At 36.7% G+C, this 17,276-nt stretch overlaps 1 protein-coding gene across 1 annotated transcript; it reads right to left on the bottom strand.

The window, feature by feature from the left end:
• Positions 1-1,765: 1,765 nt before the first annotated feature.
• LOC128099835 (putative vomeronasal receptor-like protein 4) lies at positions 1,766-15,875 on the bottom strand. Its single transcript, XM_052721695.1, has one exon. It carries the CDS (start codon positions 10,936-10,938, stop codon positions 9,967-9,969), a length of 972 nt encoding a protein of 323 aa, XP_052577655.1. The 5' UTR covers positions 10,939-15,875; the 3' UTR covers positions 1,766-9,966.
• Between the last annotated feature and the right edge of the window lie 1,401 nt (positions 15,876-17,276).

The raw sequence follows: 17,276 nt of genomic DNA, 5'->3' as shown, positions 1-17,276 counted from the left end.
GACAACCAAGGGCAATAGCAACAGTCTGCATTGTTTTGGAGTCTCTTGGACAACTCTGACCAACAACTGAAAAAAAGGGCTTCTCATGCCTGGTGTTGGGGTTTTGTTAAGAGGAGGGGAATTGCCAACTCAGATGAGAAAATTTCATTTAAGTTATATCTATATTTATACATAGATTTACATGCATTATAGGTGTTTTTGTTTTTGTTTTGCTTTTTAGATAATGAGTGGTATGATTTCTTACAACTTTTTCAGATATCCTTACTATTGTTTTGCCCTCCTCTTTCCTTCATCTGTATTGATCTCTCTCCCCTTCCCTAATTAGCCGCCCACCGTTTTTCCCATTTCATCATTCAGATCATATATAACCTGCTATTCCCATCACTATTTGACAAATATTAAATGGCTGAATATATATACTCAGGTTAGGGTTTTCTATTTTGGTCCATTTGTCTACATGTCAGTTTTTGAGTCAAAACCACATTGTTTTTATTACTATGGCTCTGAAATGGTAATCTACCAGCACTGTTCTTTTTGTTCAGGATTGTTTGGCTATGTCAGGTCTTTTGTGGTTCCATAAGAATTTTAGGATAGTTTTGTCTGTTTCTGTAAAGAATGAGATGAGTATTTTGACTGGGGTTGCACTGAGTCTATAAAAAGCTTTTGAAAAAAGTGTTCATTTTCACAATATTAATTCTACCAATCCATGAGCCTGGGATATCTTTCCATTTTCTAGTGTCTTTCTCTATCTCATTCTTCAAAGTTTTAAAGTTTTTATTGTAGAGATTACTCACTTCCTTGGTTAGGTGTTGCTAGAGTTTTCCTGCCTGGCCCACAGTCAGGACAAATCTCTGTCACCTGCCAGTCCCACAGCCGCTCAGACCCGACCAAGTAAACACAGAGACTTATATTGGTTACAAACTGTATGGCCGTGGCAGGCTTCTTGTTAACTGTTCTTACAACTTAAATTAATCCATTTCCATTAATCTATACCTTGCCACATGACTTGTGGCTTACCGGCATCTTCACATGCTGTTTCTCATCATGGCGGCTGGCAGTGTCTCTCTGACTCAGCCTTCCACTTCCCAGCTCTATTCTCCTCCTTGTCCAGCCTATACTTCCTGCCTGGCCACTGACCAATCAGTGATTTATTTATTGACCAATCAGCAACACATTTGACATATAGACCATCCCACAGCAGTTAGGTTTATTCCTAGATATTTTTTTCCTGAGGCTGTTGTGAATGGTATGTGTCCAAGATCTCATTTTCTGTTGTTGGTATAAAGAAGATCTAGTGATTTGTGCAAATTGATTCTGTATGCTGCCACATTGATGAATTTATTTATTTCTAGAAAATTTTTGAAAATTTTGGGATAGTTAATGTAAAATATCATATCATCTGCAAATAAAAATACTTGAGTTTCTCTCTTTTCTCCATTTAGGATTAATGATGTGGGTTTCTTATATATACAACTATCTTAGTTACTGTTCCCTTGCTGTGAAGATACACCATGACAAGGCAACTCTTACAAAATACAGAATTTAACTGGGGACTTGCTTATCATTTTAGAGGGTTAATCCATGATCATCATGGCAGGAAGCAGACAAACATGGTGCTGGAGCAGTAGCTGAGAGCTTTACATCCTTATCCACAAGAAGCAGGTGTGGAGAGAGAAAGAGAAACAGAGAGAGAGAGAGGAAGAAGAAGAAGAAGAAGAAGAAGAAGAAGAAGAAGAAGAAGAAGAAGAAGAAGAAGAAGAAGAAGAAGGGAGGACAGGAGGGGAGGGGAGAGGAGAGAAGAGAGAAGCCAAGAGAAGGGGAGGAAAGGAGAGAAGGAGACTGTACCTGGTATGGGCTTTTGAAACCTCAAAGCTCACCCCCCAGTAACATCTCCTTCAACAAGGCAACACCTCCTAATCCTTCCCTCACTGGGGACCAAAAGATTTAAAGGCAAGAGTCTTTGGTGGCATTCTCACTCAAACTACTACAAAAGCTTTTGTTATGTTGAGGTCTATTCCCTCTAGCCCCATATTTTCTAGGACTTTTATCCTGAACTCATGTTGGATTTTGTCAAAGGCTTTTTTCTACATTGATTGATTGCATCTATTTTTCTGTATCTATGATGATCATATGATTTTTGTTTTTAAGTCCATTAATGTGATTTATTATATTTAATGAGTTGTTGATATTGAACCATCCCTGCATTTCAGATATAAAGCCAAGTTGGTCATGGTGTACATATTGAAATATGTCTATATCCTGTTTGCAAGTATTTTATTGAGCAATTTTGAGTCTTTGTTCATCAGGACTATTGGCCTGTAGTTTTGTTGTTCTTCTTGTTATATCTTTATCTGGTTTTGGTACTAGAATGATACTGGCTTTATAGAAGGAGTTTGGTACTGTTCTTTCTGTTTCTTTCTTTCTATCTTTTCTTTTTTTTTTTAAATATAGTTTGAGAAGGGCTGACTCTACATCTTTTTTGAAAGGCTACTAGAATTCTGCTGTGAATGCATCTGGCCCTGGACTTTTTCCTTAGCTGAAAGACTTTTTATTAGTATTTCAGTCTCATTTGTTATGGGTCTGTTTAGGTTGTTGACTTCTTGGTTAATGTTTATGGTTTGGCTGAATCTAGAAATTCATCTATTTCTTTTAGGTTTTCCAGCTTAGTGGACTACAGGTTTTAAAAGTATCCTCTTAAAATATTTTAAATTTCTTTGGTCAGTTGTCATGTTTTCCTGTTCACTTCTGATTCAGTTAATTTGGGTCCTCTATTTCTTTTGATTAGGTGGGCCGAGTCTGTTCAATCTTGTTTATCGTCTCAAAGAACCAGCTCTTATATTTGTTGATTCTTGTATTATTTTATTTGTTCTATTTCATTGATTTCTGCTCTTGCTTTTATTATTTGTGACTGTCTACTAGATTTGGTTTTGATTTGTTCTTGTTTTCCAAAATTTTTGAGTTGCATCATTAGTTCATTTTTTGGTGCTCTTTCTGATTTTTTAATGTAGACACTTAGAGCAATGAATTTTCCTCATAGGACTGCTTTCAGTGCATCTCAGAGATTTTATTGTATTACATTTTCATTTTAATTTAGTTCCAGGAAGTTATTTCTTTCTTGATTTCTTCTTTGACCCAGTCATTATTTAATAATCAGTTGTTTAATCTCTGTGAGTTTGTGTATTTACTAGAGATTTGTATGCTGTCCATTTCAAGTTTATGGCATTGTGGTCAAATAGGATACAAGAAGTGATTTTAGTCTTTGTTTGAATTTGTAAAGATTTGTTTTGTATTTTAGGACATGGTCTGTATCGAAAAAATCTATGTGTTGCTGAGCAGAATGTATATTCTTTGGTATTTGGGTAGAATATTCTATAGGTATGTTAAGTCCATTTGAAGTATAATGTCAATAGTTCTGATGGGTTTTTTGTTGTTGTTGTTATTTTTTGTCCAGATGACCTGTCTATTAGAGAAAGTTGGGTATTGAAGTCACCTACTATTAATGGCTTGATATTAATCTGTGTCTTTTAGTCCAATAGCAGTTGGGTTTTTGTTGTTTTGTTTTTATGAAATTGGGTGCCCCTGAATTTGATGCATATATGTTTAGGGTACTAATGTCTTCTTGGTTAACTGTTCCCTTAATTACAATGAAATGTCCCTATTTATCTCTTCTGATTGGTTTTAATTTGAAATCTGTTTTGTCAGATATAAGAATAGTGGCATCTGCTTGCTTCCTGGTCCTACCTGGAGTACTTCTGTTTATCCTTTTACTCTAAGGTGGTACCTGTCTTTAAAGCAAAGATGTGGTTTTGTTTTGTGTTTTTAGAATACAGATCGATAGGTTTTGTTTCTTGATCCATTTGATTGGCCTGTGCCTTTTGAAGGAAGAATTGAGGCCATTGACGTTTAAAGTTATTATTGACATGTATATGTTGGTTGTGATCATCATGTTGTTTTGGTGGTTTTTTTTATGTTTGTTTATGTTAACAGTGGTCCCTGTGTTATAAAGATTATGACTTTGTATTTCCTTCCACAGTCTTTTGGCTATGCTCATTCTTCAGATTGAACTATTGCTCACCGTATTTTCTTCAGGTTTAGTTTGTTCTACACAATATTTTTAGGTTGCTTATATCATGGTAAGTTTTTCTTTCTCCTTCAAAGATATGGCAGATAGTTTTGCTAGGTTTATTAGTCTATCCTGACCATCATAGTCTTTTAGGACTTGGAATGCATTTTTCTGGGCTCTTCTGGCTTTGAAAGTTACCATTGTGAAATCAGCTGCTATACTATGGATTTTCCTTTATATGTAACTTGCAGTTTTTCTCTTGAAGCTTTCAATAAACTTTCTTTGCTACGTATGCTTAGTATTTTGACTATCATCTAATGTGGGGATTTTCTCTTCTGCTTGTTTCTATTTGTTGTTCTGTGTTCTTCTTGTATCTGTACGATTATAACTTTTCTTAGTTTGGGGAAGTTTTCTTCTATGATCCTTTAGAAGAGCTGGTCTATGGCATTTACTAGTTATTTTTCTCCCTTGTCTATAGCTATAATTTGAAGGTTTGTTGTTTTTTTTTCATAGTGTCCCACATTTCCTGTATGTTCCTTTTATGTCTCTGTCTCTGTCTGTCTGTCTCTCTCTGTCTCTGTGTGTGTGTGTGTGTGTGTGTGTGTTAAGTTTTCATATTCCTTTCTTACTTGTTATAGATTCTTTGCTTTATCTTCAGGTCCTGATATTCCATCTTGTGCTTGATTCATTCTCATTATAAGGTTTTCCTTTAAGTTTTCTAGTTGAGTTGTTGGCTTTATCAATTCCATATTCATTTTATCTTGAGTCATATTCATATTTCTACCTCCTCATTGCATTTTGTTCTCAAGTCCAGGATTCTCTTTGTCATTTCTATCAACCTTATCTTTGTGTTTTCTTGGATATCACCCAGGCATTTTTTTCTAATGTTCTTTCTCCTTAGTTTCATTGGGTTATTTCTTTGTGTCTTCTTTAAACTCTTTGAATTCTTCGATGACATTTAGGATTGTTCTTTAAAATTCTGTTTTCTGTGGTTCATCTAGGTTTCTGTCTTTGGCAAACATTTCTACAGGGCTGTTATGTTTGAAAGGAAAGATACTGACTTGATCTTTCATATTGTTTGCATTTTTACAGTGAGATTCGGATGTATGGACTGCTTTTGTTAGTTCTAGGTCTGATAAAGACAGAGCGTGTTGGGGTAGAAAATAGGGTATGTGGGAAGATTGGGCATAGAAGTTGGAAATGTCTTGGGTGGAATGATATCAGGTAGACATAAGGACTGGGCTGATATACAGGATGTGTCTCCTAGTCCAAGCCTGGAGTATGGAAGTAGATCTGGCTGGATGGAAGGTTGGATGTAGCATAGGAGGGGACTGTGGGTTAGGAGGTAGGTAAGATGGAAAAGGCCAAGAAATTGGTTGCAGTGCAGGCCAGGGTAGCCAGAATAAGCCAGGACAGTGGATGTGGGATCCAGGCTAGATCTATTGGGTTGTGGGAATGCATGGATGGAGAAGGTCAGGGATACTCACCAGGCAAGACCCTGAAAAAAGGTATGGGAGATCTAGCAAGGTGGAGAGATTGGATGTAGCACAGAGGGGACCTGTGGGTAGTGGTCTTGTGAAGTCTTTAATAAACTCATTGTTATACTTACTGATAACTTCATCAGAAACCAAAACACAAGAATCTAGCTTTACTAATGCCTCACTTTTTGTCATTATTTGTCCATGATCTTAAGTCTCCTCCATATATATATATATAAAACTTGAGATTTAAACTACATTTTAATGGCTTTGTTTGCTGGTGGGACATTTTCTCAAAAGCTGCTCTTGAGAACTAACTAGAGCTAACTTGCTCAACAGGAAGTTTGCTGCTTTTGCTTTTCATAATTAAATGTCCTTGGATTCATGTTTGGGACCAGAGACTTCTGACATGTTTTCTAATGACTATAAAATTCATGTGACATGAAAGAAGGGTAGAGAATTAATAAGGTGTGTGGGGCATGGTGGGGGACAGGCTATAAAAACCTAATGGGCTCAGTGAGGTAGATGTTAGTATTAGCGTTAAATATAGGGTAGATTTCTTAGGCTGTCTGAATCTTGTTGTCCATACCTGTGAGTCTGACTAGGAAGACAAATCTTGTTTTTTCTCCTCAGTGAGGAGCTGGAAGTGGTTGAATAGGTGGTACCCTGCCAAGTTCCCTGATCCTCGGCATGCCACACTCTGGTCATAGTCATGGCCTTTGTTTTCAGAGTGCTATTCTTGGCTTTTTGTCTTGGTATAGGAGAACTGTGCTGTGATGGGTAAATTACAAACCTAACCTTATCTGCGTGGTATGTCTCTCCCTATGAATCATTAGCCAGAAAGCCCTTCACTTTGTAGGACTTTTTGAGCAGAATCTGATTGATAACCAGATATCTCTGGACCAGATGTTTCCCATGGCTTTGAGGAAGGAGGCCAGCAAATGAAGAGGTAAGTGACAGGGTGTGTTAGCAAAGGGCGGTCTTGACAGAATAGAGGAGGATACAGGATTTATGTATTTAACATGGCATCCAAAGTAAGAGCACAGTGCCTGGCACAGGTAGGTATGCCTTGGGATTTGAATGATGGAATGGTTGTAGGGAGGCAGGGTATAGGAGAAGAAAGAGGGCTGTGCAGGGTGTGGATCTGAGGATCCTATATATATTAGCTGAGCAGTAGGTATGACAAGGCCCGGTGAAAGGAGCCCAGTGGACACTGAAGGGAGGTGTCAGAGCACAGTGCTTATAGTGACCAAGGTGGCACAGGCAAAGCCATGCAGCCTCTGCTTAGCAGAAGTACCTCTACTCAGTGAAACACACACACACACACACACACACACACACACACACACACACACACACACACACACACAAGATCGCTTAGGTTTGGGATGTATCCATTTGGTGAATCTAAGTAGCTCTGAAGATCACTGGGGTGTCCGTAGGTCACATAGACTGAAATACCATAGAGTAGAAGATAGAGGAAGTTGAAGAAAGAACTGGGGACTTGGGAGATGGGGGTGTTGGAGGGCCTTCCCTTAAGACAACTGAATAGTCCTCAAATTATTCACCAATGATCATCTCATTAAATGTAGAAAAGGCTTTGTCAAAATCTAACACTTCTTTATGATAAAAGTCCTGGAGAGACAGGGCTACAAAAAAATATATGTCAACATAATAAAGGCAATTTACAGCAAGCCTACAGCTAACATCAACTTAAAACAGTTTAGGAGAAACTTAAGGCATTTTCACCAAAATCAAGAACAAGACAAGGATATCCACTCACCCCATACCTATTCAATATAGTACTTGAAGTCTTAACTAGGACAATAAAATAACTGAAATACATCAAGAAGCTATAAATAGTAAAGAAGTCAAAGTATCTTTATTTGCAGATGATGTCATAGTATACCTAAGTGTCCCCAAAACTGTAACTGGGAAATTCTTGCCACTTATAAACACTTTCAGTAAGAGTAACAGGATACAACATTAACAAAAATTAGTAGATTTCTTATATACAAATGACAAACAGTCTGAGACAGAAATAAGGGAAACAACTTCCACAAGAGCCTCAAAAATGTAAAATATCTTGGGGTAACTCTAACTAAGCAAGTGAAAGACTTACATGATAAAAAATTTAAGACATTGAAGAAAGAAATTGAAGAAGATAACAGAAGATGGAAAGATCACCCATGGTCACAGATTGCCAGGATTGCTGTAGTAAAAATGGACATCCCACCAAAAGTGATTTACAGATATACTGCAATACCCATCAAAATTCCAACAGTCTTCACAGAGCTTGATAATTTTCAGTTTCATATGAAAAACAAAAACTCAGGATAGGTAAAACACTCCTGAGTAATAAGAGAACTGCTAGAAGTATCACTATCCTTATCTCAAATTGTACTACAGAACTATAGTAATAAAGGCACATGGTATTTCACAAAAATGGACATGTTGATGAATGGAAATGAATTGAAGACACAGACATAAATCCACACACCTATGAGTTCGAGGCACAAGGTTTCTTGTGCTCACAGATAAGCACTAGAAGAACCAGAAATGTTAAACACACAGGGTGGTCTCTTCAAGAGGAAAGATATATAACTTTTTTCTGCACAGAAGGGTAGGAGTGGACATGGTTAACAGCCTGGTGACCACTGTGATATCTGTGTGACAGAGACCACACCAGATTCTTCCCCCAAGACCCTTGCCTAGAGATTGTTTGTCTAAGTCAATCTATAGACGCTATCTTTAGGGAAGATGTCACTTTTACTTTACAAAGAGTTTCAATGTAATCATATGCTAAGCTTTGTTGTGCACATAGGATTGAGTTAATTATCAACAGAAAAAATTTCACCAAATTGTGCTATCCTTAAATATGCCTAAAATAAACTACTCAGGTTCAGAATCTCAAAGTTTGAATCAACATAGGCTACTGAGTTGTGTTGAATAAAACTACCTTCTTGCCTCATCTGGATCATTACTCTGGAGACTGAAATGGTTGCAAAGACTCCCATACATATGGACAACTGATCTTTTATAAAGAAGCCAGAAATGCAGGGTGGAAAAAATACAGCATCTTCCACAAATGCTGCTGGTCAAACTGGTGGATGCATATAGAAGAATGCAAATAGAGTCATTCTTATCACCCTGCGCAAAGCTCAACTCCAAATGGATCAAAGACCTTGACTAAGGTCAGATACACAGAATCTGATGGGAGAGTGAGGAATAGCCTTGAACTCATTGATATAGGAAAAGACTTTCTGAACAGAACACTGATAGCACAGACACTAAGAACAGCAATTAATAGCTGAGATCTCAGGAAACTGAAAAGTTTCTGTAAGGTAAAGAAACCAACATTCAGACAAAGCAGCAGACTAAAAAATGCGAAAACATTTTTACCAACTACATAACTAATAGAGGACTAAGCTCCAATATATATAAAGAACTTAATACGCTGGAAGTCAAGAAAACAAATAACAACTAAATTAGGGTATACTGGTGCACACCTGCAATCAAAGAGTTGTAGAGGCAGAGACAGGACAATCCCGGAGACTACCATACTGGGCTATTTGGCAAGACCCACATCACAGCGAGAGATGCTCTTTCAAAATACAAGGTAAATAGAATATGAAGACAAGCCAAGTTTGTCTCATGGCCTGCACGAGCACATGCACACAAATCCTTTGTCTGTGCACACACACATACATAAAAACACATTGTACAATTTGTATGTATATATAAACATTTTCAGTAACCAATAGTATTTCAATAAATGTAGATGAAATGAGGGCAAATAAATAGGCACATGAAATTTTCATATACAACTCATTAACTAACTGTGGTAAAAAATGGAAAATTTAAATTCACATTATTTTTACGATCCAGAGAAATTATAATTAGGAAACAGAATTAAAGCTACAATAGGATATTTAAAATATCCTGGAATGTTTAGAGTAAATTAAAATATTTTTTAAAAAAAATCTTAGAAAGTCACTATCAATAAGGAACTTCCTTGAATAACCTCAGCATCTAGGGAACATTTATGATATAAAATAAAAGAGAGCAAGTAAGAGAATTCCTGTGGAAATAACAACTTATGGTGTACAATGAACTTTATAGTACTTGGCAGCAGAAATGTCACAAGTGTGTTCACATGTAATATCACACATTTTATTTCAATCATATGACGAATCATGCTTTGCTACTTGAACTATTAAACAGTTTAAGAAGAATCTGTTTTTTGGGAAAAATTATTGGTGCTGCACCAGCACGACTCCTTACAACCATCTGTATGTCCAGTGCAAGGGGGCAGGGCCAATGACCTCTTCCGACCTCTGTTGGAATGAGGAATTCAAACATATATGCATGCTGGCACTACACTCATACATATAAATAAATTGTTTTTTTGAAAGAAGAGAAAAATTAACATTTTTTAAAAATCTGGTGGCACATTGCCTGCAAGTTTTTCAGCATATTGATTATTCTGTTATCAGAACTCATTTGTACCAAAGGAGTAATTGTGGGATAGACATTCATCACAAACTTCTGAAGAGTCAAGATGACTGGGTTGTATGTCCATAACAGGACTGAGGTGGATGAGATGATGAAGTCCACCCAGTACATAACCACAAAGAAAACCACCAGCAGCAAGATGGTCTGGGTGGCCCTCTTCTCAGGGGATGCTCTCGGGTGGCTGATGCTATGAAGATGCTTGCATTGTCTCTGATGTCTGAACAAGATAGTCACCATGTATGCACTTGTGGTCAACATAACTCCTACAAGAAAGACATCTCTGGAGACTGTCACTGTTAAAATCAGTGCCCTGATGATACAGTTCATGGGGAAGAGTGAGCAGGATTCAGTGACCTTCATCTGGTTGCTCTCACTCACATTGGTAAAAGCACCAACATAGAAGATCCACCTACTACTGAATGACAAATTGAAAGACCAGAGGTAGAAGAAAGCATAGATTGTGTATGTTTTTAGTTTATGTTTAAATTTTGCCAACAGTGAGGTACTGGGACTGATAGTGACAGCCTGGAACACACTCAGGAGGCAGGTGATGCAGATGGAGAGGCCTCTCATCACCCTGCTTATGTAAAAAGTTGCCTTACATTTGAAGTCATTCTCAAGGTTCAGTGACTCAAATACGTGTGTAAGCCAAATATCCCCTCCAGTGAGGACCATCACTATGTGGATGAAGGTCAGTTGACAGGAGATCAGGTCCATGGGCTTAGGTCTGTGACACAGGATTATGACAGTGTAGGAAAAAAGAAGAAACGTATTGGCTGTGACTCCAAGTCCAGATTGGAAATAAAGGATATTCTTTAATGAGGACATATGTGGAAAGTGCATTCTTCTTGACATTATAGTGGAAGCATATTTCATATACATGGAAAAAATAATAGAGTATGCATCAAACTTGTGATTCACTGGTCAGTATGTCTATACCATCATTCTGTTTTACCTACTTATTCTTGATTAACCTCTCTCTTTAACTTTTGATGTTCCAGACTGGATATCATATATTTTGATATATTTCTCCATGTATCTACCTGTATATATAGCATACTAGAGATAATAAAGGCATTCAAAGTTGCATCCTATAAAGAATGCACACTTTGTGTGCCAATATTGTACCTAGGCCTTATGCTTTAGAAATCCAATCTTATTGATTTAAATTGCCTCGTTTTATAGTTAACACCTAAAACAGTAGTGATGAACACAGAATATTAATCTTATTTGTACAACTAAATAAAAATGATGTTGATCTGGGAAAAAAATCACAAAAGAAATCCAAAAGAGCAAGGTGAGTCAGCCTCACATTTCATAATTTTAATAAGCTCTATTTTCAACTATCCATGTTTTGACTCATAATTCTAATGGAATCACAGTGATAATTCATGATAATCTCATTATTTTAATCCACGAAATGTCTATCTCAATTAATCTGTTTTTATGTTCACTTTTCCATGGAATCTTACATCCCCATTATCTGGAATTAAAGACATAGATACAGTTGGAGGTCATTACTGCACTTTCCACACCCTATTAATTGTAACCATTATGGTTATAAATGTCCCTAGATATCTCTCAGCTTACTTTCCACCCTGTTTAAAACTTTTGTGAACTTTACCTCAGGTTTAAAGAACTAACTCCCAGCTATTGAGACAAGCACTGTTTTTCTTTCCTTGTGGAAGAGGGGGCGGGTAGTAAATGGTTAACAGTGTGATTCATTATAGCTTTTCCAGCCATCCATATTGCTATTTACCTACCTCCCCCCACCGAAGGAGTCCCCTTCCTGTTTTCCCATTTTCCCTATCAGAGCCATTGTACCCTGCTATTACCCTTACTTTTCTCCTGCCTTCTTCTGGATTTACCTCCTTCTTCCTCCCTAGTGAGCTCCCATTTCCCCACATACACTCTCAGATCTCTTGTATCCTGCCATTCTCCTTTACCCTCTCTCCCCACACACAAGGAGCTCCCTTTTCCCATTTCCCTGATCAGACTGCTTGTACCCTTCTATTACTTGTCCCCTCTCCATTGTTCCCTACCAGCCCACCCCATCCTGGCAATTGTCCTTTTACCCTGCTTTCTGTAGTTACTACAGGCTATGTAACCTGAAGATGTGGAGCTAGGAGCCTCCGACAAGAGAGAACATGAGACACTATTTTCAACACACTGTGGCAAACATGAACTCGCTGAAGATGACCATATAGTGACCCCGTTTTGGAATTTCTGTTTTAAAAGAGATTCCTTCCCAAGCCGTAGAAACCAAGGACGCAGTGTTATCAGAGGTCATCAGCACCAGACAGTTCCACTCAACAGTCTCACCTTTGGTACCCATGTTAGTTATTTGGCCTGGTTACCAGTGTCATTATTTTATCAAATTAATTTACTTCAGTACTTTAAAATCATCTTTCTGATAGAGGAATAGAAAACTGCTTCACTGACTCAGGTTCTTGTAAGAAAAAGAGTGTCCAATTGTATTTTCAAGTTCACTCATGTATTTCACATTTATAGTTGCATGCACACATATATGTATAGAAATAGTACAGGAGTTAGTGGCTGATAACCCTCTAAAAGCTCCTTATGAATACAAGACAATAAACCACATTTAATATTACACAAATTTTGCCCTTTAAAAGCTTAACCTAGTAAAGGAATAGATTCATCCCAATTGCCAGAGCCAAACATCTGATTTCCCCACCGACATGTACTTACAGCAGCTGCACCATGATGTTGCTGGGAATCTAATCCAGGTTCTTTGCAAGAGTAAAACGTACTCTGAACCACTGAGCCATCTCTCCCGGATTAGATTCCCAGCAATGACATGGTGGCTCATAACCCTCTGTAACACTCATTCCAGAGAATCCACTGCCCTCTCAGACCCAGGCATGAAAGTGGAGCACAGACATATATGCATACAAAGCACTCATATATGGACAATAAAATAAACCTTTTTTAAACTTTCATTCTTCTCTCATACATTACATCCAGACTGCAGTTTCCCCTCTTTCCTTCCCTCCCCTCCTTCCAGTCCCTCCCTCCATTTCCTCTCTCCCCTAGATCAATTCATTCTCTGTTTCCATTAAAAAAAAAATCCTATATCCAGCCTCCCAGGGATATCCACCAAACATGGCCCAACAAGATACAATAAGAATGGCGACAAATCCTTATATCACAGACGGACAAACTCATAAACATATAAGTAAGTAAGTAAGTAAGTAAGTAAGTAAGTAAGTAAGTAAATAAATAAATAAATAAATAAATAAATAAAAGCTCCAAGGTACCATTTAATTCAAGGCTTGATCTCCAAACAAAAAGACTTGTAGCCCAATTCCAACTTTAAAAATGCAAATGGACAAACCATATATGTACAACCATTTATTATGAATTAATCTATTCATAGATAATTACTAAAAATAGTAATTAATATATTATTAATATACAATTCCTTAATGTCGCATATGTATTGTAAGTCATACAAAAAGATGACACTACAATCAGGTAGAAGACAGTAATCTCAAATGTTTTTCCTTATCCCAAAGATGAGCACTTCAACCCCTTCATTTCCTATCCATAGCTTTATAAATGTTTATCACATGAAGAAAATGACACATCTTTATCAAGCGTCATCCATCTCTTAGGCTCACTGGAGGTGAGACTGGACCAGAAAAGTCCATAGCTACTATGGCTACAAGCTGAGGTGTTAACACATATATGCATTGAGAAAAGTCATTTGTTTTACTTGAAAAAAAATTGCAATACTGGGGTAAATCTGCACATTCTAGGAAAGCACTCTAAAACAAAGGCATACCTTGAAGCTCTGAGTGTTGGTTGCTTGTTTGCTTATTTTCTGTTTATGCTTTTACAGACCTCACTATATAGCTGATGCTGGCCTTGAGCTTGCTATGTAGTCCAGGATGTTCTCAAATTTATGTTCCTTCTGCTTCTGTCTCTTGAGTGCTGGAGTTACTAGTGTGCATGCCAATCCAAGGTGTTTATTTTAATTTAAATTTTAAGAATTTATCAGTTCCTAAATAGAAGATTCAAAAGATCTATACTAATGTAATGCTAACTAGGAAGTCAGAATAGATGAAAACACCAGAGATAAAATCTACACAGTAGTATAGTGCCGAGGAGAATTAGACCCTCTGTGACATGCTGGAAATTTACTAACTGTATACATACCTTGTAGTCTGTAGGTGTGTGAAGGTCAGGGCTGCTCAGGCCGCAAAAGCACTGGAGCACATTCGAAGCAGACCCTGGAAATGAAGGTTATTGCTGTTTCTGGTTTTCACAATAGTTTAAGTTGTAAGTACTAAAACCTAAGTGTACCCATAAACATTGATAATTGTGGAGAAGCCATCACTATTGAATTGACCCAGGCTTAAAGACCAAACAGTCTGCAGGCAGCTGTCTGGAAAGATGTATATAAAAGAAACCAATGTAGAGTTGCATAATTCCTTAGTGCATAGCTGTACATTCCTCTGAGGAAAATCACTTTACCCCTTCATTATCACAGCATTTGATTTTAAAACATGAATTTATGGTGCTTTGAAGAGATAATAATATGATAAACATACAAACATATTAGATCAAAAGTATCATTTTCATTTTCATTTTTACCATAGTTAGGAAGTAATGACCAAAAGGCAGCAGGACTGCTCAGAGAGAACACAGAGTGATTGTGTGACTTTCAGGTGACAAGATACATGGTGTTGCCTGGTGCACGGTCCACTGTCAGCAACATTAATAAGTCTTCAGGAATCTCAGGAAGGTGAAGACCTTAGCTACTCAAATTAGGTCCATGAAATCTTTATGAAATACATAATGAGAGCAGGAATAAATAGTGATTATTTTTAATAAAGAATGAATTCATAGTAATTGCCTGATACTCTTAAATAATTTTAATGCATAACTTATTCTTTGGAAATTAGTATAGCACAGGTGAAACTGGAAACCCACAGACACTGACTAGAACATTACATTCTCAGTTATGAGCCAGTTTCCCTGAGATGAAGCAGCAGCAGCAGAATGTCACTGCAGACTGTGGGGAAGCAGTCACACCACAGCTGGATCACACGTCACATGGTGTAAGTCTGGGAAAGATATGAAAGTGTTCACTCTAAGTGTGTGTGTGTGTGTGTGTGTGTGTGTGTGTGTGTGTGTGTGTGTGTGTGTGAAATGACTGGACTACTGGCCCTAAGACTAGAGCAATAGCATATTGTGTGCTGGGGCTGCTATCCTGAATAACTATACAGCACTTGATTGAAAAACTGAGAGTTACATCAAATATGTTCATGAAATAAAATGAACCTTAAAGAAAATGAAGAGTGTGTCCTCTATTTTATGGTTGACTTGACCAGATCTGTGGGCCCTGCCTAGTGCATCATCACAGATTTTTAATGTGCATTACTCAAAACAAACTGAAAATTTTTTAATGCTTGCAAACGTAAACTCATGTTTCTGTAATTTGTTTTTTGTGACTGAATGACATTTACTGGCATCATTTTGTTCTATATTTTAAAACAACAATTTCATAATTCTACATTATCGTTTTTCCACTGTAATTTTACTGTAGTGTGTGTATGGGGGTGTTACATAGAGTCTCATTCTGTAGTTCAAACTGACTTCAATCAAACTCTTGATGTTCCTATCTTAGCCTTCAAAGTGTGCCATTACACCTGCCTTCATTTTCCATTTTAATCTTCTGTATACATTAGTAAATGATATTCTAGCAAAACTAAAATGAACTTGTGATAGTCAGCAGCTAAACTTAAATTTACTTGGCATATTTTTGAATGTGTATTTTAATGAGCAATTGTATTTTGTTACTATTAGAGAAAACCTTGGGGATTTTGACTTTGAGTAATTTTATACTATTTGAGAATTGAAAATATTTTATAACTGCTAATAAAAATATTAGTCAGTATTATATTATATATAATATATAATATATAATATATATAATATTATATAATCAATATTATATCAGTATCAATGTTACATGATTCAATTAAAAAACCTAAAATATTAAAAATGAATTTAATTTAAACAGTAGAACTGCTGCTGAAATTTTACAGTTTACATTTTGGTAAGGATAAATTTACAAAGGTTTCATAAATAAGTGAGATGAGGCTTCCAGATACTTCGGCAGTAAACAGAAAAGATAGATTTTATTAGAAATCATTGCAATAGAATAAACAAATCTATGTAAACAATTTTTAAGACTCACTGTATAATGTTAAGAACATCTTATGTGTTACTAGGCAATGAGTTGAAACTTTCCTTTAAAAAACTGCTAAGTATATGCAAACTTAACAGAATAGAAAATTACTGATAAACACTGAATTAGTTAAAATTTGTGGTATATTTATAGCTTAAGTTTCATATAAATCAATGCATGTACTCAGTTAACTTGAGAAAAGTAGTAAAATGAGAAAATACAAAATACAATGTAAATATATCTTAATATTATAAATGTACTTCTGCAAAGGAGTAAATGTGTGTTCTTTGTTGTTCATCCTCTAAGTCATTTCGGGTGTTTTGTGACAGGGGTGGAAAACTAACACAGTTGGCATCACCTAGATGGAACCATGTTCTTAGAATTATTAAAGCACACACTCAGGAGAATCCATGGTCAGATATGCTCACTACAATATTCTATTTGGGGCTACTTTTTACATATGTACTAGTGTACATTCATTGTGAAAAGAGATGGGCTTCATGACACTTACGTTCAATATATAATATCCATTGATCGTCATCACCCTATTGGCCTTTCCTGTCTCTCTAGCCACACTTCTGCTAGGCCTGTCCTTTTTCCAGTAGCCTTTTTTCTACTGTCATAGAAAGTGAAATCTATGTTCTTTTACAAATCATTGCCCAGATGTTTTATGTCTACAAGCATCTGCTGTGTTTGCTTGTGATACAATATAACTCAAAAGTAAATTTCTAAGCAGAGAATTCTCTAATCATTTTATTACAGAAAATCCTGATTCACTTCACTGCCTACTCACAGCTTTACTATTAATGAATAGAAAAACAAACACTCACCTGGCCTGGCCTTTGATGAACATCCATGTAGAATGAGGCCCTAAGAAGCAGTTATAAGGAAGAAATGTCATGAGATCATCTCCCTCTAGACCCATAATTATCATGTCATCTGTAGAGAGCAGTTCTGATCTTGAGGTTGTTATATAGTGGTACCATCAAATGGAAGAGTG

Source organism: Peromyscus californicus, unplaced genomic scaffold (assembly GCF_007827085.1).
Source record: "Peromyscus californicus insignis strain IS unplaced genomic scaffold, ASM782708v3 Scaffold_6__1_contigs__length_162567912, whole genome shotgun sequence".
NCBI classification, from domain to species: Eukaryota; Metazoa; Chordata; class Mammalia; order Rodentia; family Cricetidae; genus Peromyscus; species Peromyscus californicus.
Note: the sequence above shows the minus strand (reverse complement) of the source record. Positions and strands in the feature narration are given on the sequence as shown.